The sequence below is a fragment of the Polypterus senegalus genome, chromosome 17 (genome assembly GCF_016835505.1).
Source record: "Polypterus senegalus isolate Bchr_013 chromosome 17, ASM1683550v1, whole genome shotgun sequence".
Taxonomy (NCBI): domain Eukaryota; kingdom Metazoa; phylum Chordata; class Cladistia; order Polypteriformes; family Polypteridae; genus Polypterus; species Polypterus senegalus.
Window position 1 is genome coordinate 99,814,427 of NC_053170.1, and position 22,966 is coordinate 99,837,392.

Consider the following 22,966-nt stretch of genomic DNA (forward strand, 5'->3'; position numbering starts at 1 on the left):
CTACTTTGTACCCCCGAGCGAGCCATTTGACTTCCCGGTGTTATATATCATTAAAAAATAATGTGTCGTTTGTAAGGTACTAGGAGTAGACCCCCCTTACGGCCAGCAGGTCGCGTATCGCCACCCCGAGTCCCCTCGCGCTCCTCCGCTCTGATTCCCCGGGCGCGCGCCTCAGTTTCCAGAAGTCCCGCTGGTCAGACACACAGCGAAGTCTCGCGAGAGCAGCACAAATTCCGATAGCGAATCTGGGAGCCTGCGGCTGACCCGCCTCCATTGGGAAGACTCGTGTATTAAAGGAAAAAAAAAAGAAGAAACGGGATCGAGGAGCTCGCGCCGTCGGGCAAGGCTGCGGGAAAGCGGAGGGCGCGAGAGTAGGCGCTCCAGTCCCAGTAGAGCCGCCTTGGAATTAAAAAAAAAAGAAAGAGTCGGAAAGTTGAATTAAACCGGGAAAGCGCTGGCAGTGAAAGGCAGGTAAACGCGCCCCCACCTCCCGCGGCAGAGAGAGGAAAGTGTCCGTGCTGCGAAGGAGAAAGAAGAAGAAGAGGAAGAGGAGGAGGAGGGCTTCGCCCCGTCAACAAAGCTCGCTGGGACTGGAAGCCGTCAGTCGGCAGCGGCTGCTCGCTTCGCCCTGTCTGGACCCCAACGACGAAAACAGGTCGTACCTTGGAGGCGGGGGGCATGCGGACCATGCATCGGGCGACCGGGCCCTCGTTACGGATCGGATAAGACCGATAAAAAAGAAAACGCCACCCCCACGCTTGTTTTTGGGCTCTTTTTACTTGTTTTATTTATATATTTTTTTTATAAACGAATCTGCGCATTCGTTTTTTTTTTGTATTTTAATTCTACACACAAACGAGAGACAGAATGGCCGGCGCCAAGGAGAATCCCTGCAGGAAATTTCAAGCAAACATTTTCAACAAAAGCAAGTGTCAGAACTGCTTTAAGCCCAGAGAACTGCACCTCTTGACGGACCAGGATTTGAATCAGGTACGTGGGCTTCTGCCCCACCAGCCACCGCCGCCGCCGCCTGTGTGTGCTCGAGAGAGGGGGGCGTGCGAAGGCCGTCTGTCCAGCGGCGGGTCCCCGGCTTCGGACACGGCCTCTGACGGCCCTTCCGATGAGCTGATAGCAGTTGCGTCCCTCGCGTATACGAAAGAAATCGAAATGAGTGCGAAAACCGTGCGGCATTACTTCACGTCCAGCCAACGGAAAGCCGAATGACCGAAGCCGGGCTTCCCTTTAAGGACGCCCGCTTCTACTCCACGTAAACTTCAGCTCGCGCTTCTTCCTTCCGTTCATTTTACTGTTCGCTAGTGTTGTGGGTCAGAAATCTGGCAAAATCCTAGGAGTTGTTAGCGCGACCCGCACCTCGGGCGAGGACGTGAAGGAGAGCTGGCCGGCATGGTTTTGGGCTGAGACCACCCCGGGGCCGGAGGGCCGTCCGGCGCTCGCTTCTTGAACCCGATCGCCCCTCATGTTGTCAGGCAGGGTCACAAAGCCGACACGCTGAACGTGTATTTCAAATTCAGGATTTAAGTAGTGCAAGTTCAACTTGTCGCCCCCCAATTGTTGATTCCAATGGAGGTTGTCAGTTTTGGAATGCAGACCTGCAGTTACCTTTTTTAAATTTTTGCACATTGCGAGTTTGAGAAAGCGGCGGACGCCTGGCCTTGTCCTTATTTTATAGCGTCGTTATTGTCGCACGGACGCCGCCCGGAGAAATTCGATATTTGGCTGATGATTTGATCAAGATGAAGATCCAGTTGATAGTAAAGGAGCCAGAGTGATGCCGTGGAGTGAGTAAGGGTCTCAGACTCTGATGCTGGGTGGGGGGGGCGACCAGTTTCCTCATTAGTGACCAGTCACCGCTGCTGCTGCCGCCGCCGCCATAATTGGGGTCGACTTATGTAATTCGTTTCCCCCCCCATTTTAAAAGATTCAAAGCGAGCCAACAGAAGACCACCCAACCAGGGTGTCACCATTTCCACTCCAAGCAGTTTCCTAATGAACTGTTTGTTCCTTTAATTCTAGGGCTTGCTGAGATTTAATGAAGCCCCCTTTTCTTATTCTATCTGTGGCTTGTCCTTTACTGTCACAAAGTGTCACACCAGTCTTTTCCAAAACTGAATATTTTGTGGACCCTCAGATATTTTTATCGAGGCAGATGTTGTACCAAAGAGATCTAAAGGAGCGAGCGAGCGCGCCAGCAGGCCCGGGTGGTCTTTTTGCCTCATTTTATATCTCATTACTTCTGGTTCATTAAAGAAATCAAACATCTAAAAATCTGCAAGTCCATGAGAATCGAGGCAGCCTGGTATGATCCGTCATCCTCGTTGGCTAATAACGGAGAAACCGAGACCCTCCAGGCGCCGTTGGTGTACCACCTTTATTTTTTTTTTTGCCCACGTGAAGGTTCCAGAAGGAACGTTTTCTTCAGAATCCCCTGAGTAGCTGATAACAGGAAGGTGACGCGTCAAAGGGGTTCCTGACTTTTTTTTTTGGTCGACTGCATACGGGGGGCCGTGTTCCGGTTACCTTGATCTCTCAGGGGGTCCTGTCTTGTGCGTTTCAAACCTTCCCAGAATTCAGTGGTTCTCCATGGGACCTCCCAGCCCCACCAAGTGCCATAGTGTGGCTGTCACTCTGCAGGGTGTGTGTGGTTCTGGTCGCGCTGCGCAGAGTGGCAGGCAGCTGTTTTGGTGACCTTACTGGCGCAGAGATGGCTGCCCTCCTGCCATACACTTTGGTGGTGACTGAAGTGGCTGCCCACTCGGCTGTGGCGAGTACTGAATGTCATGTCGGCGTCTCCTCGCTCTGGCGCGTGACATCGCAGATTTAAAATGTGCCTGCCATTCAAACTGGGCCGCCCCTGTGTTTACGTTACATGATATGGCACAGAAGCTGCCATCAAGGGTGGCACCTGGCGAGGGTGTAGCGCACGCGGGCTCCCAGCTGCCAATCAGAAATGCCTGTGCCAGCTGAATCGGCTCTGAAAACGAGCCGATGGACTCTTGGAATGCGGCGTAGCGTTGAGCCCGGCGGGCGGGTGACGTCGTCACGATCTGTCCAGTCTGAGAAAGACGGGGTGAACGTCTTCTCACAGATGTAGCCCTGGCTGAGCGGACCCTCTGACGTTCACTGGTGTGGCAGACTCAGCTGTGTTTGTTCACATGATGGCCCCTCATTAGCAACAGGAAACCGGCATTTGCCAGAGCAAGCCAGCCTGCTCCGCTGAACTGCGTGTCACCCTCTGTCCCTCTTCTGCCCCCCAGCCAAACCACACATTTCCAGTTTTACAGGTCATTGGCGTTGCAGAGCGAGGAGGAAAACAACAAAAAAAAAAAAAAGGGGGCCGATTTCTGGGTGAATTTACAAGAACCGCTCAGCAAAAAAATAAAGGACTTGACAAGACCACCACAACCTGAACAACGAAGAGCTGCCTGCCCTCACCAAGCTCCACTTTCATAATGGGTCCCGTCAACAAAGCCCACTGGGACTGGAGTCCCCATGGAGACCCCCCACCCCCCATCTCGAGGGTCCCATTCATCACATGGATGGCCGTGTCCTCGCTTTGCTCCTGAGACTTGTCAGCTGGTGTTTAATGTTCTGTGGTGTGTCGGGCGGGCGGGCAGGTGGGCTTACGCAGGTGCCAGTCTTCAGCTGAGGGCCCACACAGTGCCCTCCCTCCTGCGTCTCTTAATAATTAAACGTCGTTCACTCTGGGGTTCCCAAACTCGGTCCTGTGGACCCCCAATGGCTGCAGGGTTTTATTCCAGCCGAGCTCCACATGTCGTGATGAAAACCGACGTCCGCCTTTAGGGGAGCACAGCAGTAGGAATTTTACATTTAGAAGACATTTGGAAAACCTTTTACTGGAAATCGTACCTCGCTTCTGGTTGTTGTTGTTGTTCATTAAAATCAAATGACATTCCATACAAATAAGTCAAGTTGACGGCCACCTGAGTGACCGACGGCGCCAGGCCAGCTGAGTAAGACGTGAACAGCAGGAAAAATGAATAAAAAGAGGGGGGAGACCCCGCGTCCTCAATTTGGTATAAACGGCCGGCAGTGAAAGCCCCCCATGGTGCCCGATAAATCTGTTAGTTCGTTCGTCAGAACACTTGGACGTGTGTATTTCTAGAATATTCCAATTTCTGTACACACAACTAATGGACTGTATTTATTGGGATACGAATATATATATTAATATGAGATAGAAATTGGAATATTCTAGAAATTCATTTCTCTCTCTCTCCCTCTCTATTGGAATACTCTAGAAATACATTGATTTATATTTTTTATCCCAATAAATGTTATAAATTTGTTAACTCTTGTGTTTTCCTTTGTCGTGCCGTCCATTTTAATCGGGGTGTCCGACGCCGGTCCTGGAGGGCCGCAGGTTTTCATTCTCACCCTAACCCTAATCGGTTCTCACTGCTAATGCTCTTCTTTTCCCTCCATTTTAATACGTTTTTAAGGATTCGGTCCTCTGAGCTGATTGATTGGTTTCTTCATTAAATGGCGGCCAAACAGAAACGAGACGTGAAACGGCGAGCAGTTAAGTCGGGGCCTCGGACTCCAGCAGCTCTCGCTGTTCATTTAAAGCCGTTACTGAGCGCCGTGACTTGTCGTTGCTCTCGTTCCGCCACAGCAGGCTGTTGATTTTCTGTTTTTTCTTTTCTAAGACCACCGTCCAGATGTTTTGGTGACCTGAGCAGACCATCGTGGCCGAGACCTTCGCCTTTCTTTATTTTCAGGTCAGCTGGTCACGTGGCGGCTCGTTTTGGGTCTCCTTGTTGTTTGGCCGCTCATTGAAGGAAAAAGAAACAGCTAAGGGGTCTAAAATGAAGGCACAACGCGTTAAGAAGGTGGTTGGTATGAAAACCTGCAGCCACTGCGGCCCACCAGGACCAGAGTTCTTTATTGATCAGGTCCTGCCAGGGTTGCAGAGACCCTCTAAGTGCGAATTTGATTTTTTTTTTTCCGATGTCCGATAATATTTAACATCAGTGGACCCCCCCCCCCCTCGACTTCACAGAGGTGGGCTATGATTCTCCCATTTGGGCGAGACCAGCCTACATACCGATAGCGTAGTAAAGGCCGTCACAGTCTGTTTGTGAGCCCACCAGACACGGCTGCTAGTGGATTGTGACCCCAAGGCTGTCCGATTTGACATTTAAAGATTTTGCTCCAGAGTGACGTTAATTTGGTGCCCGCCGCCCAGTGAGGCCGGAGCTCGACTGCAACGTCCGCAGGTTTGACCCTCGGCCTGGAAACATTTTGGACCCTTTTAAAGGGGGGAGTTGAATAATCGCGTGCTTTGTGCGAGTGGAGCTCGGGTGGATTCTGTCATGGCTGCCCTTCTACTCCTTTTCTGAGATGCTGACTGACGGATCCTTTTGTTGTTGTCGTCCTATTGTCTTCTTTCTTTTGTTCAGTTTGCACCCTTCTGTGCGTTTTCATTATTAGGACACAATGAAGTGACGGCCAGGTAGACGACACTGAAGGCTGCGACAAGTCGGGCGTCGGACCCTCTGATTAGTAGATGATGAGAAGTCCGAACGCCCGGACAAGCAGAATGAAAAGCAGGCTGACGATTTCTTTCACTAATCCTCCGCTTCTGTGGCTTCGTGCGTTTGGATACAAATTTACTAAACTTCTTCGTTTTGTTTTTCTTCCTCCATTGACTCCAAAACACAGAAACTGGGAAATCGCAGCCGACTTCATGAGCCCGGGAGTCCGGTTTTAAAAAAGAAAACGAGACGTGGGTTGGAGCAGAAACCCTGGGGGTCCCCGGGACCGAGTCTGGGAAGCACTGCGTTAACTTCTTGTGCCCCTGATTGAACTCGGCTGTAATGCCACTGCAGTGGTGGGCGCTGCCCGGCCACGTAAGTCACGTGACCTGCTGGGGGGCCCGAGGTGAAGCAGTGCAGTGAAGGCATCGGCTACTGTAACTACGCACGCATAGACCACCAAACCGGCTCAGTCCAGTTCAGAGCGTCCGCCTAGAAAACAAAACGTAAAGGGAGCCTTATGGGGGTAGAGGGCACCCTGGTGGCATTGTGGTGCCAGTCCACCGCAGGGCATGCATCGTTTCTGTTTTAAACGCGGCACTGACGTTTCTGTGCTTATCCTGTGGACGTGTGGGAGGAGTACGAGTACAGCATTGGGTTGTCGGGGTCTTCTGACTTCTGCCATCCCCTCCCCTGGCACTGAATTCAATAGAGCGGGTTCAAGAATGAATGTGTGCCTGCGTTTGATGCCTGCCGCGTGTCATTATTTAGAATAAAAACTGACCCAGCGTCCTTCATCTGCTTATCGCAGTCTGCTAACGGATGTCGGCCCACCTCCATGTTGGCCGCGCTGAAGTAAAATGAATCCGTTTACTACCTTCTGGGAGCGCCCGTGAAACTTGGCCTCACGCTGCCATCTGTGTGACTTTTCCAGCGATCTGCTTCAGTTGTAGAGTTCATTAGACGTGACGTGTCCAGTCGGTCCGGGACTCGGGCGGGCCATTGGGGGCTGACGAGCAGTGGAGGGCCAGCGCATGGAGTGAGGGGTCCAGTGGAGCTCACAGGCTGCCCAGAGAGCCCCGTCTGTCTGACCTCTCGTGTTTCACACGCTGTGATGGAGAAGGGGCGAGACTCGCTGTACCTTGTGACGTTTCAGAAACGTGAAACTACTGGAAATGTCGTTACGCGGTCGGCGTAGTTCGACGTGCCCAGCGATTTCTAGCCGCGGGCGTGAAGTTTGACGTTCCCTCCGACTCGGCGTCGTGTGATGTGACGTTGGCTTTGTGGGTGCGCTGCTAGGCCGGGCAGCCTTAAGACGGTTCTACCACATCGTCGTTTGGGGCTTGTGGGGGTCCCGTTGCGATCGAACAGATTAGGATCAGCTGCCTGCATCTGCCTTTTTAATTTATGAACCCAGCGCTCTACCCTTGGGTTTAAAAACGGGACGAATCGCAGGTCCGACTTGTTTCTGTTTTAAATCGCGTGTCTGGTGAAGGTCGGCCATCGCACACTTGATGGCTAACGCTGCAGACAGAAGTCCGTAAATGAGAACTAGAAGCCTACAAGTCGTTACTGTGGACTGAGGGGAGTCGGAAAGGCGGCGCTGCATGGCGGCGTGTTGGTTTGTCTCTTCTGCGCCTCAGCAGTTGCTCATTTTTGGTGTCCCTTTTAAGTTTCCTTTCTGCTTTGATTTTTTTTTTTTTTTTATCCTAAATGAGTCCAAACTTCAAAAGTTACATTTGGCTTTGAAATAATAACCGTCTTCAGTGTCTCTGCTCTTTATTATTCGTACCTCCAGCTCCAACGTCCAGGGCCAGCCGTGCCAAAAAGCCCCCTTATTTTGATGTGGTGAAGGGCACAGGTGGTCCGGTCACCGGTCGGGAGGACACCCTTCGATGAAATGTGTGTGTAGATAGATGGATTTATTATTTATTTTGGAGCGTTGGGAAGCTTTCAGAGCAGGGGCACAGCTTTGCTGGTCCCGATTGGCCCATTCTGGCCTGGTGGGTGAAGCCCATAGGCTGTCTCTTCCTGTAGTTTTTTTTGGGTGCAGGTGTATCGTTGGTGCGGCTGCTGCTCCTTTTCAACGTCTACTGCTTGTTCACGTCTTACCAGTGCAGGTGCTGGGATTGATTATTAAAAGTAGCTGTGCTAGTGTTCTGTGTGCCGTCTGTTGGAATGCATGTAGTAATAAAATGCACTGCGGAAGTAGGAATAAAATGTATGGGTATTCTGTGGGTCACTGTGCCACTCTTTGACATGAATGACACTGTGGCGGAGGGTCGGGTCCCTTACCCGGCCGGGACGCCCTGATCCTGGGTGGGGGGGGTCTTGGGATTACTTCCCAACAGAGGGCAGCCCCCCCCGGGGTTTGGTTATGAGCATAGAAGCTCAACCCTGTTGGGGTCCATGGCCACCACCACGGGGGGGCCCTATTTGTGTGCTGCTGGAAGAAGCTCGTTGGGCACCTGGAGTCCTTCAGTGCCCCCTATTAAAAGGGGGTCAGTTGCCAGCATCGGGAGGAAGAGGGCAAAGCCTTCGTGGAGGACTGAAGGGGCGGCAAAGGGACTGTGGGGTACAGAGACGAGTGCTGCCCAGCTGGTAGATAAGTGTGTGTGTGTGAGTTGGTGGCTGAACCCATGTCCTGCCAGTCTGTGATGGGGTTGGGGCAGCTGTATGTACCCTGGTGGTCCACGACCCCTCATGAGGCTCAAGTCTGAAACGAATATTCAAACAAGAAAAAATGTTCTCCTCTGTTACTTGCGTCAGTTTGTTTGTAGCGATGGACAAGAAAAAAATCGTGATCTGTTTTCATGAAAAACGAATCTCGCCAAAATTCTGATATGGGAGACCCCAGTGGGGGGGCCAACGCCGAAGAACAGCAAACAACATTCCCGTCCGATAATCCACACGTCGCTTATCCAGTCGTAAGCTCGCGGCATCCAGCAGTTCATGGATTTGTTGCTAAAATCTTATTAAAGAAACCCTTCTGAGAAATCCGTGACGTGCACTTGAATGGGATTGGGCTTTGGAATTGAAGACCCGCCTCCCCCTCCTCACTCATTGGTCCAAATCCCGTCTTCCATTCATTGCCTGAATTTTCTTGATCCAAGGAGGCTGTGTCAGGCGTAGTGTTACGGCGCGTAGGACACGGGACGCTGTGGAGAATCTCGAAGTGCTGCGACCCGCAATGTTTAAAAAGTGAAGCATCTTGGGTACCGTAAGTGAACGTCTACAGTCCGCGCACCCCACCCACCTCGACAGTTGCTGTTGTGGGAACACGCCGGCTTTGTAGTCTTCACAAAACCAAAGTAACGCGTTTCAGTGCGATCAGAAGGGAGGTGAGCGGTGGCAGAGTGGCACACCGGGGTAGCTCGAGTAAGTTGGGGGGGCTGTGCTTCTGAACTGTCCGGGTACGCTGGTGTTGGTACTGAAGCCCACAGCTTAGCAGCAGTCCAGCACTACCGAGGCGTTGCTCGTTCTGTAAAGCGCCGCGTGCGGGTTGTTGGCGTAGTCATCGTCACAAAGTGAGAGGACATCTGCACGCGCAGGCCTTTTTAGTCCAAACGTTTCCTGTGCCATCGAGTAGGTGACCGGCTGGAAAACGCCCTCCTGTCAGCGATTGGTCAAACAAGATGGTGTGCCCGGGTCTGCAAGCTGGCACGCTGCAGGTTTGTATCTCCGGACAGGTGGGATTTTTCGGCAAAACAAAACTGAGCCAGTCGGTGATGCTGTCCGCGTGTCCTGCTGCCCTGAGTTGAGATTTTCATTTCATTTATTAAATCGGATGGTGTAAGAGTGGCAGCCCCCCGGCCGTCTTAATGCATGGGCACGCTGGGCACTTGCCCCCATGCTGATCTGTGTATGTTGTGACTTGCTGAGTGGTTATGTTAGGGGAGTGCACTGCTGTGCCCGGCGTGGGTGGGTTTTGGGCTGTAATGCTGTTACGTTGGCCCCCTTCTTTGGAAGTTGGTTTATTTCTGCATAAGAGGCGCGCGGGTTTGTGGTCTGAAGGGATTAGAGAAGCGGGTTTCATGTTAATGTTGACAAAACAAACTTCATTAAGGGGCATTAGTGGGCACCTGAGACGCACTGGAGGGGACGGAGTGGCCGTAACGAGAACCGAAACGTTACAGTGCAGCTCAGTCGAGACAAGGGTACCGGATGGGCTCCTCCAAGTGAGTGTGCCCGTCGGGCACGGACGCCCTGTCCTGACTGACTTACTGCACCCACCCAGTGTTACAGGAGCAGGTAGGGATTCAGGCTCTCTCATTGGCATCTCGGGCACATCCCGGCTCCTTGACATGGACCTATTTGTTTTACACACACACACAGGAGTTGGCAGGTAAGGAGTCGGGTGAGTTGGTGACTCTGAACGCTTGTCGTGTCATGAAGCCGTGTGAAGAATGTGCCCCTGTCACCTTTTGTTGTCCCGCAGTGTCGTCTGCTCTGATGCTATCAGTTGTGTCTTTGCCCGACTCCCTGGCGTCGCTGTGGTGCAGGTTAGGCTGTTTTCATCTCTGCCTGCCCAAGTGCATTCTTGGCATTGTGCTCGGATGAACCGCACGTGCCGTAGGTGGCAGGTAGCGCAAGCAGAGCGGCCATTCTTCACATTTTTGTTGAAAGAATTCCAGACGCAGAGTTTTGTAAATAAGCAAATCTCGGAAATCAGATGTGGGCGCCTGACGAGCTCGCTTGCCCCCGTGGTCGCCGTCCGTTCTCCAAAGCGAAGTGGGTTTGTCTTGGGGTCCGGTGAATGCCCGCCCTCTGGGCAGAGCCAAACGGTGCGGGCACCGCTCTCTCCAACGTACCGGCCAGCATCAGTTCAGTTTTCAGCTTGTCGTCCCTTCATTGTTGGTGACAGTCCCATTTGTCCAGTTTATCCACACGGTGTCTCGGTTACGTGACTGCGTGAGACCCTCAACACGGTGCCCATGTCACGTGATACACTTGTCACATTCGACCGTCCAGCCGGCCCTTTGATCACATGGCACACGTCCAGCTTGTCAGCATGGCGTCTGTGCTGCGTGGCCTACTGGTCTCCTGTATCCATACCATGTGACGCACGCTTGTCTCTTAGTGACGGCTTTTCTGGCTCGTGTGGCGCACTTCTCTTTCAGTGCCACGTTTTCTGCGTCCTGTGACACCCACTTCTGTCCTTTAGTGATGTTTTCTGCATCGTGTGACGTAATTCTTTAGATGTATGTGACTCTTCAGCGAGTGGGCAGCCACTTCCTCCACCACTCGTGTGTAGCCCCCGCCTGGATGATGCGACGGCAGCCATTTTTGTTCTGATCCGCTCCCCTGGTGAAGGGGTGAGCGAGATGAGCGATGATTAGGGGTGCCAGAGTGACCAGACCAGGCGTTGCCCTTTAATCTCCCTGTCTGTGGTTTGCATTGGGTTCAGTGGGGTCTCAAACTCGCTACCCCCCCAATGAAGGCCTGCGGTGACTGAGCTTGTTTTGACGCCAGTGGTCCCACTCGATGGCGTCTCTTTGGCTTGTTGCCCGCTTTAGCCGACTCGTCTTTAGTTTTGTACCAGGATGCTCTCCGTCACGAGGGTCTGCTACGGTGGAGTGGAGTCCCAAGCCGATTTGAGGTGTGAGGTGGGGTTGAGCCTTTCTGGGCTCCTTTGCTGATCTTCAAGTGTGAGCCCCCCCTGCGCGTCCCAAAGCGGTGGAACTGAACCCGTGACCTTTGGCCTCAAAGCGTTCGGCGAGTTCTGACAGCACAAATGCCCGGTGTGTTGAGTGACCCCCTCAGACTTTCTCATGCTAATCCACGGCTGTGGTGGGCTCGAGTCTTCCCCCCGCCCGGGTGAGGTGCCAGTCTGCGTCTCTCCAGATAGACGAGTGAAAGTTCCTGCGTCTCGATAGTCGGCCCAGCGAGTTTATTTGCGCAGAGGTGTGTCCGACTGTACAAACAGGAGCAGCGGCGAGTCGCCCTTACGTGTCTGGGTGTGCCGTGGGGTTGAGACGTCTTCATCATCGAGGCTGCTTCCTCCTCCTCCTCGTCGGTTAGCTCATCATTCCCAGCTGTTAGATGGAGAATCGCCAAGCTAGTGACGATTGTTTGGGATTTTGTCACATGTCCCCAGGTCTGTATGGGTGGACAAGGAGAACGTGAACATCACTTGAGGGTCCTGTCAGAAGGCGACTTTGGAGGCACAACTTTAAGACCTCTGCTTCGTTGGTGTGATGGAGGTAGGGGGCCAAATCACCCTGGCCAGCCTGACACGACACGACACAATTTATTATGCGGCCGCAGTGGGCTTTATCAGCCCCCCAGCTTTGACTTGGTGAGGGCCATTCAAGAAGAGAGACCCCCCTTAGCAGGTAGTTTGGGCGTGTAGTGGGGGTCAGTTCAGCACAAGTCCTCCTCGCTACAACAGAAGTATGATGAGTACAGAGCAGAGCTCAACAGGAGATGACATCCCATAATACAGTCAAGCGGCCAATCGGATGACGGGACCCCTCTGTCTTCCTGACCCCATAGTCCGCGGTGACTCCCGGTGTTCATTGCCATCATTTCCGTGTCATCGGAGCGACCTGCTGCGGGGTCACCATTTGTGGGCGAGGGTCGACCTGCTCCTGCGCTGATGTGTAGCGTTGACCCCCTGAGCCTTTGCAGGGTCTGTCTGGGCTGGCGAGTTCCACTTCTTGAGTCACACGCCATCCACGGGGCAGGTCACCTGCCATCGCCACCCTGAGGTGAGCCGAGTTTGTCCCCCTAACTGTCCCAGGCGCCTGCTCAGTTTCTTAGCTGCTCCCTGGCACACGGCAGCCTGCCTGTGCCCGTCTGTGTCTGTGCCGTAGGCCGCTCCACTTCCTTGTGACTCATCTCGTTGCGACACTCGAGCCGAGCACTCGGTTACTCTCGCCGCTCACTAAGCTGCCCGCCCGGCTGAGCCTGTTAATTGAAGGTTTGGTGAAGCCCGGAGTTTACCCGCCTCCTAAAAACAGGTGTCTCGTGGTGCCGCCTCGCTTCACTCCATTCCACGTTGCTAACAATAAAGACGGCCTGGAATGGGCCAGGCGGAGGAGAGGGTTAACCAGACCCCTGTGACGTGAGAAGAGGGGCCGGGGGGCCGTTTAGAGAAACGAGCAGCAGAGCGAGATGCCCGTCTCTCTCTCTTGTTGTGCAAGTTTCTGCCGTCCCTTTTAAGGCCCACTGTCACCGCACGTGACACTTGACATCAATGAAAGGTCAGGGAGCAACATGGCTTTAAAAAAAAAAACAAACAAACCAGGAGACGTTCTGAGGATGAAGGCAAAGAAAAACAACAAAGATGAGGAAAATCGGCACTTTGAACATCAGAACGGGTCTCCAGCAGGTTCAAGGGGGTGGGCATGAGTTGGAAGCGACCCTCCAGTGTCCACGGAGCGAAACCATAGAGGGGAGGAAAAAAAAAAAAAAGAGAGAGAAGACGTCACCTCGCGGCATGGTCTGGTTTGACAGACCGGAGATTGGGGGTCCCCTCTTCGTCATTCCAAATGGCCGAGCATCGCGGGCTCACTAGACGTCCTTGTTGCGAATACTCGGGGTGCGCCAGTGATGTCCACGCTAGCGGATTCGTTTTATCCTGGTCGACGGGCAGGTCGTGGTGGGTTTGGGCACCAAATTGGTGAAAAATGAAAATGAATAAACTACAAAAGGGAAAAAAAAAGCCAAATGAATGTTGCAATGAAGCAAACGGACGATTTTCATCGACCGCGCTCTCTCGCTCGATACTCTCGATGTAACAACTTAGATGGAGATATGAAAAGCTATATGGGATTTCATCTGATTTTGAATTTTTGAAATTTAAAGCCGATGGAAATATCCGAATGATATCCGTTCAGTCGAATTCTTCTCGGCAGCCACACGTGCAGACCTTTTAAGATAAAACGCTTCACGAGCGGAGTTTAGTTCACTCCTGTCGTCATGGAGACGTGTGATGAGAGAAGTCGCCTGGGACTGTAAAACGAAAAATCATCCAAACGTATTGAAGATCGCCCATCGCCTGCCGTATTTGACAAAACAAATGAATTTTGATCAAATAATTGGCGAGTTTGCTTCACGTAAAAGCAAGACAAGTAAAACTTTAAAAAAAAGATTTTATGTTGGGCATTTATTTAATTATGTATCCATTGTAATTCTATGAAATTGTGTCTAAAGTATTAGTGAGTTGTCTCCATTATTTAAATTACTGAAAAATGTGTAATATTCTAATTCATCCAACCCGCTATATCCTAACTACAGGGTCACGGGGGGTCTGCTGGAGCCAAGGCAGGGCACAAGGCAGGAAACAAACCCCGGGCAGGGTGCCAGCCTACCGCAGTGTCCAATACTTATTTTGTTGGTGTGATTTTTATTTTTAATATGTGCAATTTTAGGTTCCTGCTACTATTGTACTATTATTGTGTTCTGTGATTTTTATTTTATTGAATAATTTGTTTATTTTGTTCTCAGTCATTTTATTTTTATTTAACACTTATTAGTAATAAAAAAAAAAAAAAAACTATCCACATAAGGGCACAAATGTATCCTCCTGCCTCGGGTGAAAATGCCCCTAGGCCCGGACCGCTGCCATGGCCTCCCTGATTTGACACCCTGGGGTTGTGGGGTTTGTCAGTGACCTGAAGGACCGAATGCACCCTGTGGTATCCTCCGTGCCCGCCCTTTAAGTGGCGCTGTAGCTCGTTGGTTTGTGTGTTGAACGTGATGGCGGTGAACACCTCGAGACATTCCTGGAGATCGTCTGGCACATGTCAAGTGTGTTCTGTGGATTACTTGTGCCCGCCATTCAAATGTTAACAGCCTTTTGACTCACCCCGTATAACGATGTTGACTTCAACTCTTCTTGTCGGACCATCCTGTCAGGGTTAGGGTGGTCCCGCTGCACGGGTCTTCTGCACTCTCGAAGGCTGCCTTTCTCATTCACTTGGGTCTAAAAGTGGGCCATCGTTTATAGTGGTGGTGGGCTGCCACTCTACCCATCGTGCTCAGCTGTGCGGAGGATCGCAGTGCATTCACCGGGGGTGGGCGGGGCACATGCCCCCTGTTCTGGTACACACATGAGGGGGGGGTGACGACACCCAGAGAGTTGAGAAGCGCTGATCTATGACCTGCTCTTCAGCTGGAGCGAGTCGTTCCTTCATTTGTTCTGTCGGTTTGTGTCGCGGCCGTTTAGTGAGGGACCAGCAGCGCCGACCATATTTATTGATTTAAATTTATTTAAGTTTTCATAGAAATGTCGTCGCTCAAAGTTCAGCAGATATGAAGTCAGAAACAACGACAATTTATTCCTTGTATCCCCCAAAATCACACCAGGAGTGGGCTTTGAAAGGCCCTGATTTTTGACAGCCCTCCTGGCTCGACTCGTGTGCAGGACGTCTTGAGGAGACTCCCTTCCGAGTAGATTGGGCACGCATTGGGTGTCAAATAAACAAACAAATAAATAAATAAATAATGACGATTCTTTCATTCTTTGCATTTCTATAGCGCTGTTCTCACTACTCCTAGCGCTCAGCAGTTGCAGGTCAAGGGCCCAACAGAGCAGAGTCCCTATTGGCATTTACGGGATTCAAGCCGGCGACCTTCCGACTGCCAGTGCTGATCCCCAGCCTCGGAGCCAGGGGGGTAAATGCAGCACACCAAACCAAACACCCACTCAGACCGGGATGGGCACCTCAGAAATACGATGCACTCCTTGGCACCAGGGTGGGGCAGGCGGAAGCAAAGAGAAGCCCGTCAGCCGAGCGGCCCACCGTCGTGAACAACACCCCCCTTCTTTGACGCCCTAGTCGACCTGCACAGCACCTTTCGGCCCAATGCCTTTCTTACTCCATCTCAAAGGAGTCCCCCACCCGACAGATCGTGTTTGTGTGGAGGTTCGCTTGTTCCGTGTGGCCAAGAATTTTTGAATCTCCTATTTTGACAGAGAAAGGAAATCGCAGAGAAGTCGGTGGGTCAGCACTGGTGGGGTCCTGTGGTCCTTGTAACCCACTCAGGTCAGCTGATGAACGGCGTCTGGTGATGCCATCCAGTCTCAAACCACACCCCGTGTGTGTGTGTGAGAGCTGCCAGCTGGTGAAGCGGGCGGCCCACCTCGGTTTGTTTTTGAAGTGTCGACTCCCTCAGTGTGTGCGAGAAGCCCTTTGAAGACCCTGGTTTGCTGAATTTCACTTCATGTTGGCCGTTTGGTGTTTGTAACCTCGGAGGTGTCCCTGTCTTGCATTTTCTTCTGCGCTCCTCACTTGCGGTGATCACTCTTGTCCTGTTGTCCTGTCACACTTGTTCCCGAGCAGATGAGCTCTTTTGTAAATTGGTTTAGAGAAGGGTCTGCTAATCAAATCAAATCGGTGTCACTGAATGGGTGTCTTTGGAGACCAACACTGGATGACAGCAATTAGGAAGAAAGGAACCAAAATCCCCCATCAGTCAAGTCACGTAATCCACCTGTCAAAGCAGCCAGCTGTAGGCTCACGTTGGACAAAATGGACGCATGTTCTGTCGTTAAATACGTCTGGAGCTGTGGGTCTGTGCAGAGGAGACCCCCCTGACACTCGAGCTGTCGAGTTGATGACGGGACTCGTGATGAGGCGGAGAGGCAGGTCTTCAGTTCACAAGCTCGGCCATTTTAGAGTGTTTGATGTGCTCCAGCGTTGGGCTCCATAGATGCCCAGTTTGGCTCCGTTCTCCATGAGAGGGAGAATGTAGAGAAGCTCTACAAATAAATAATTAAATAAATACACTTACACACCTATACTGTGGTCTGAACGCGCATCAGAACGACTAAAAAGGAACAGACTTTAAAAAGAAGGAAAACCTCTGACGTGGTCGTCCCAGTGAGGCGTGTAGCTGATGTTCTGAAGGACCCCCATCGCGTTTGTAGACGCACTTCTGCTGAGTAGTTCCTGGTCCTGGGATGTGCCGCATTGTTCTCTGCTCCACCGTGACCTCCAGGGGGTCCGCAGTGCACCCCATAACTGAGCTGGTAATCGTGCTTAATACGAGAGGCCCTTCCCTGATTGGATCCTGCTCATGACGTTTTCTAAATCGCTTTGCTCGTCTTACACGTGTGTGTGTGTGTGTTTCTCACAATAACAAGTCTCTAGTTTGTTTGTCGTATTCGCTGTTGCTGTTCTTAGCGTGTAAACGTGAGCTGCACGTGGCCCGACGTGTCCTCTTCCCATTTCCGCTGATGTGCATGTGGCCAGGATTCGAGCTGGACACCCCTGATCTTTTTATTGTGTGCGCATTCGGCCTCGTTTTTGTGTTCATCGTGTTAAACACTGTGGTGTTACGTTAAGAGGCTGTCATGTTTGTGTCCGTCCACCTGTCCCTTTCATGGCTCTCTGTCTCTCTTATTTGTTTAGCGTCTTTTAAAAGAGAGACAAACGGACACGAGCGGCTATCGTGGCTTTCTTCTGTTCCTCCTATATAAGATGGTGGCCCTCTGTTCTACTCTTCATAGGCAGCGTCGTATGCGTTTCTGGTTGTTTTATTGCAGGCAGAGATACTTTTATTAACAACGTGAAGACGCTAGTGTGGACCGATTTTATCGCTTTCGTTTGAAAACCACCGTTTCCAAATAACCCCAAAGTAGTGTGTGCGTAGCTTAATGCTGTGTGTGTGTTAACGGCTGGACATTCCACTCGAACGCTCTCTGAACTCGGAGCTCCACGTCAGACAATTGAGAGAAAACAAAGCGACCCGAATTGTCGAGTGGTGATGTAATGCTGACCTTTCACCTTTGTATTAAAAAAAAAAAAAGACTTTTGAATGAGGAATATCGGCGATAATAATTGATAAAGAAATTATATATGTGTTTTTGTTGATATCCTGTTATTCATTTTGGGTAAAATTTCCTCTCCGACCGCTGCAAGGAGTTTTTAACCAAACTTTTTTTTTTTTTCTACATCTTTAGTGCGGCCGTGTTTGTTGAGGGCTTCCAAATCGTTCAGATGGAGCTACCAGCACTAGTGTGACTCCACGGAGCAAGTGTCGTCTTTAGGGAAATTCAGTGCAAACCGTTTACACACAAAAAAAAAATAAGGGAATAAAGCTGAAAAGGAAAGAGAGGGGAGAAAGGGAGACTTGCGGTGTTCTGCTTGAGGACGAAGTATCGTTCAGTCATAGAAACCGCGTCGCATCAATGTTCGTTACGGTCGGAGATCTCGATTGCAGCCTCTCGGTGGAACTGTTTTGCGGTTCTTTGTAACCGTCTGACTTCCGCCCAAGGGCCGTTCTACTCTCGCACTCGGCTGACGTTACAAACGTTCCCTTTTAAGTCGGTTAGTCTGAATCGTCCCTTAGTTATGTTAAGCTACGTTATATTCAAGTTCAAAACTACGGTAAACTTCGCCTTAAGCTCCAGGTAAAGGAGTGAGCTTTGCATTTAGACGTCCTGTGTACGTCTGTAACTCGTCTCGTCTTTGTCTGTCATTGGATGCCACTGAGGAGGCACTTTTCACGTTTATTAAACGGGTCTGAAGGTAAAATGTACGTCCTGGTCGTTCAGAGATGCCATTGTTTTGGTCGAAGTGATACTCATTGAATTTATTTTGTTCTTTATCTCCAGTTTTACTTTAATTGTTGTTCCTTTAACACCGACCAAGTTGCAAGTCAGAAGTGAATTTGTGTTTGTCCAGTCCAGTAACCCACATGAACACACCGAACTGGTAAAGTGGACCATCCCAACTCGGAGCTCTGAATAGTCGGATAGTGCGTGAACACGGCGTAGGATTTGGGGGTCTTTTGTCGTTTTCTTTTTCTGCAACTCTGTATAGCAGATGGCAAGTCAGCTCGATCTCGAGTGCATCGGTGTCTCCATCCTACAGCGTCTGTTTCGATAAAATCAAGAGAAGCGAGTGACTCAGCAATATCGATCTGCTACAGTCTGCAAAACACTTGCATGTTACACTCTGGGGGAGAAAACGAAAGAAAATCCACTGTTTTGGAAATGGTGGTAGTGCTCTCGTTCTGCCATAGAAAGATGAGCCATCGAGCTATTAACGGGTTTCATTAACAGCGAGAGCTGCCGTTTATTTAAGAAACTGGCGGGAGCAAAAACGACGAACAGCCTGCTAGGAACACAGAATGAGACCCCTTGATGTAGCTGGTCGGCTGATGGCTTTTCCTCATTATCGTGTAGCTGCTGCTTAAGGGAAAAAAAACGAAAGTCAATTAAAACGACGGCAAAAGTCAATTCAATGAACGACAGTAATTGACGACTAATTAAGAAAGTGGCTGAAACAGAAACGAGCCGTGATGGCGGCCCTCCAGGATTCAAGCTGGACACCCCTGATCTTTTTATTGTGTGTGCATTCGGCCTCGTTTTTGTGTTCGTCGTGTTAAACACTGTGGTGTTATGTTAAGAAGAGGCTGTCATGTTTGTGTCCGTCCACCTGTCCCTTTCATGGCTTTCTATCTCTCGTATGTCTCTTTTATTTGTTTAGCATCTTTAAAAGAGAGACAAACGGATACGAGCGGCTTTCATCTGTTCCTCCTATATAAGATGGTGGCCCTGTACTCTACTCTTCAGAGGCACAGCCTTTCATGTATCACTGAAGATCTAAATGCTTTAGGGGTTCTTGTACCTTTTTAGTCTGAGGGCCTAATAGAAGAACGTCGATACTGCGACCGAGACCGATGGTGAGAGCAGAGCCCTACGTAGACTGGTAACAATGGCCCATTTGTTTCCACTCAGGCATATTTCTCATGTGCACGTTGCTAAAAGAGAAAAGTGGATCGCAAGCATATTGTTATCTATGCGTCCATCCATCTTTATAACCCACTTAATCCAGCAGAGCCAAACGGCACAGCTGGTGTCTGACGCATGGCAGGAACGAATCCTGGACAGAGTGCCAGGTCTTCAGTGGGTGACACACACACACACACACACACACACACACTCTCTCTTAAGGCCAGTTCACCTCACCTGTGTGTCCTTCGACTGTGGGAACAAAACAGGAGCATCCAGATGAAAGTCGCTCAAGCACAGGGAGAGCATGCCGACTCCTTGTTAATAAAACAATGACAGCGGAATCGGATTCTGTAAACCTCTACGGTGGGTGTGGCCTGAAAATGTGGTGATATTTTTGAATGGTCGCTTAGTCACATGATATCATATAGTCAAACAAACGAACCAATCGATGTGGTTTATTTAGCTTGTCTTAAGTAACGTTGTTAGTATTATTTTTATTTTAAGTAGTTTTTCTATGAAATCCACCATTAACAATATATATATATTTTTTCTAAATGGTTTTCCAAACACTCCCAAATTTTTTGGCTTTGATTACTCCGTTCAGTTAACTCCTTTACAAGGCCAGTGTGCGCGTGATTTGTATTTCATACGCATGAGAGAGTAAATCTTGATAAATGATTTGGCAGACGGTCCCATCTCAGGTGTTTTAATGCAACCTACTGAGCGACCCGATTCTGTGAAAATGCCCGCCTGCCTCTCCTGTTACGGTTCCTGGTGGTCTAACAAAGGCGACCTTCAGACTTGTGCAATTTGTCGGACCCTTTAAAATGGTCTGACGAGAGGGAGGAGTTCTGTCTTTTTGAACATCCGTTCCTTACTGCGATGGCGCACCAGTTCAGTTGGTTTTCATTAGGCACTGACACCGTGTTTTGGGTGGGGAATATCAACTGACTGACTGACTGACTGACTGATTGAACTCTTTGTTCCCAGGGGGACATTTTGGCTTTTTGCAGCCGTACTTTAAATAAATAAATTAAATCCATAAACAGACAGCATATACATAAAGACACAGTATAGTTTAAACGCACACCAGAGCGACGACAAAGAAGGAAAAACTTGTGACTTGGCACAGTGAGGCTTTATGCAGGCGTTAAATCTACGCTATAATAAAACACGAAGGCCAGTCGGTCTTTCGCCAGTCCCTTAGAGCAATCTGATTGGTCGGTTTTGCTTTGGTGTGATTGGTCAGTTTTCCTTTGGTGATGTGATTGAAGGAGGAAGTGTGAGACACGCGAGGTGGAGTGAAGGCATAGGGGGCATGCTGGGAGTCTCCCTCCAAGATGAGAGGTCTGGGGGTGCAACGAAATACTGCGACATTGTGAATTTCCCCTTGGGATTAATAAAGTATCTATCTAATCTATCATATCTTGTCTGTCTGTCTATCTAAATGTCAAGAGCCGGAGAAGTGGGCTTGCTTTTGAGCACATTCCCGTAAAGGAGCGCCGGGCCAGAGAGGTTCAGACTAACGAGGGAAGGCACTGAAGGGCCACACAGAGCCAGAGATGTCAAGGTATTCTGGTACATGGCCTTGGCAGGTCACATGACTAGTTAATTATATTTTAGTTCCATAATAAAGAAATCCTTGCGTTACTGCGTCTGGTTTTATAAGCTGCGTCTCGGATTGCAGAATACTGCGATAAGCTGTGCGTTAAATCCAGCAGCAGAGCGCCACTTGGCGTAACTGGGTGGAATTCAACTACGCAATCGTGTGGCGACCAATCACAACTGGGAATGTGTGTCACGACCAGCAGTTTAAGAAGCCCCTCCCCTTTAGGTTTGGCAAGAGTGCAATCATTTAAAGTCATTACCAGTAAAGGCACCAAAGCATGGACGCTGCCCTCTTGACCTCACACCAGCAGCAAATCTGAATCCATGGAGTGTGTGGCACTTGACACACCTGGCGCGTTTGATGGGGTTTTGGTCCCTTCCTCTGCGTCTCGACAGGGCACGTTGTGACATAACATTCTTCAAGCTGCTCAGTCCATTCTACGGTCGTGGGTGCCAACGCTGGGCGCGAGGCGTGATACCAGGCCTGTTAAAGGCACAGTTTGGTCCCGACTGTGTGACTTGGCCATCATGAGTTGGTTACACAAATGGACACCCAGTCAGCAAATACCTCACTCGTTCAAGATGTGAGGTGTGACCAAAAAATACGCTGAATAGTTAAATGAAGAATTATTACAATAAAAGACCCCTTGCCGTGACTCCCCCTCACTTCAAACACACTCATCCCATTGTTCTCGCCACTTTGTGAAGCAGTTGTGGACGTCCTCTTTCGTGAGAGTCGTCCGTTGCACTGTCATGGCCTCCTCGATGTTCTGCGCATCAATCAAGATCCCACATCAAGGTGGTGATGATGATGATGGTGTTTTTTTGACTTTGATGGAATTGCGCAAGCTGAGTTTGTACCCAGGAACACTCTGGTGAACTCTGAATATTCGAAGGGATTATTAAGGCATTGAAGAAACACACACGGTGCATAGAAAAGGACCTCATCCTCCATCGTGACACTGTTCCGTGTCGCACATCGCTTCTGGTACAGACATGTCTGTCAGATAAAACAATACTACAGTGTCGTCCTCATCCACGTCATTGGATCTGACACCGTGTGACTTCCCCAAAGTCAGAATGACCATGAAGAGTAAACGTGTTGCATCAGTTCAGGACGTCGAGGCAGCCATGACCGCGCAACACTCGTGAAAGAGGACGTCCACAACTGCTTCAGAAAGTGGCAGCAACGATGGGATATGATTGGTCGAAGCGATGGGAAGTATTCTGAGGGGGAGAAATGGCGGTGTGTCTTCTACTGTAATGATTTTTATTTTATTTAAACTTTCACCATATTCTTTGATTACCCCTCGTATAAGGTGCCGAAATCATCAACCCGAAATGTTGATTGTGGTGAAAGCGCCATTAGAACATTTAGACGAGAACAGGCCACTCGGCCCACCAAAGCTCACCAGTCCTGTCCTCTTATGAACATCAAGTCGAGTTCTGAAAGTCCCTAACGTCCTCCTGTCCACCACACCACTTGGTCACTTATTCCACGTGTCTGTCGTTCTTTGTGTAAAGAAAAACTTCCTGATGTTTGTGCAAAATTCACCCTTCACACGTTTCGGGCTGTGTCCCCGTGTTCTTGATGAACTCATTTTAAAGTCACCGTCTCGATCCACTGGACTAACTCCCTTCAGTCAGGTCTCCTCTTCATCATCTGTGAAGGCTCAGCTCTTTTAATCTTTCCTCATAACTCGTCCCCTAGACTCCTCCTAGTCGCTCTTCTCTGGACCACCTCTTGTGCTGCTATGTCTTTATGGAGACCCAAACTGCACCCAGGACTCCAGATGAGGCCTCACCAGTGTGTTATAAAGCCTGAGCAGAACCTCCTGTGACTTGTACTCCTCGCGTCAAGGCGCTATATAACCTGACAGTCTGTGAGCCTTCTTAATGGCCTCTGTCGGGAGGTCGATACCTTAGAGTCCACTATGACCCCTAAATCCGTCTCATAAGGTGAACTCTCGATTTTCTGACCACCCGTCATGTATTCAAACCTCACGTTTTTACTTCCTGTGTGTCATTCTTTACATTTACTGACATTAAATTTCATCGTCCACAGATCAGCCCAAGCCTGTCTGCTGTCCAAGTCCCTCTGTGATGATCTAACGGATTCCAAGTGATCTGCTAATCCACCCATCTTGGTATC

At 50.1% G+C, this 22,966-nt stretch overlaps 1 protein-coding gene across 1 annotated transcript in view; it reads left to right on the forward strand.

Annotated features, from left to right (window-relative positions):
- The first annotated feature begins 216 nt into the window (after positions 1–216).
- The window catches only part of LOC120517098 (myosin phosphatase Rho interacting protein), a 119,274-nt gene continuing 96,524 nt past the window's right edge, over positions 217–22,966 (forward strand). Inside the window, exon 1 of the mRNA XM_039739196.1 lies at positions 217–990. Coding sequence (XP_039595130.1) covers positions 868–990 — 123 coding nt within the window. The 5' untranslated portion in view covers positions 217–867. The remainder of the gene's footprint in view (positions 991–22,966) is intronic.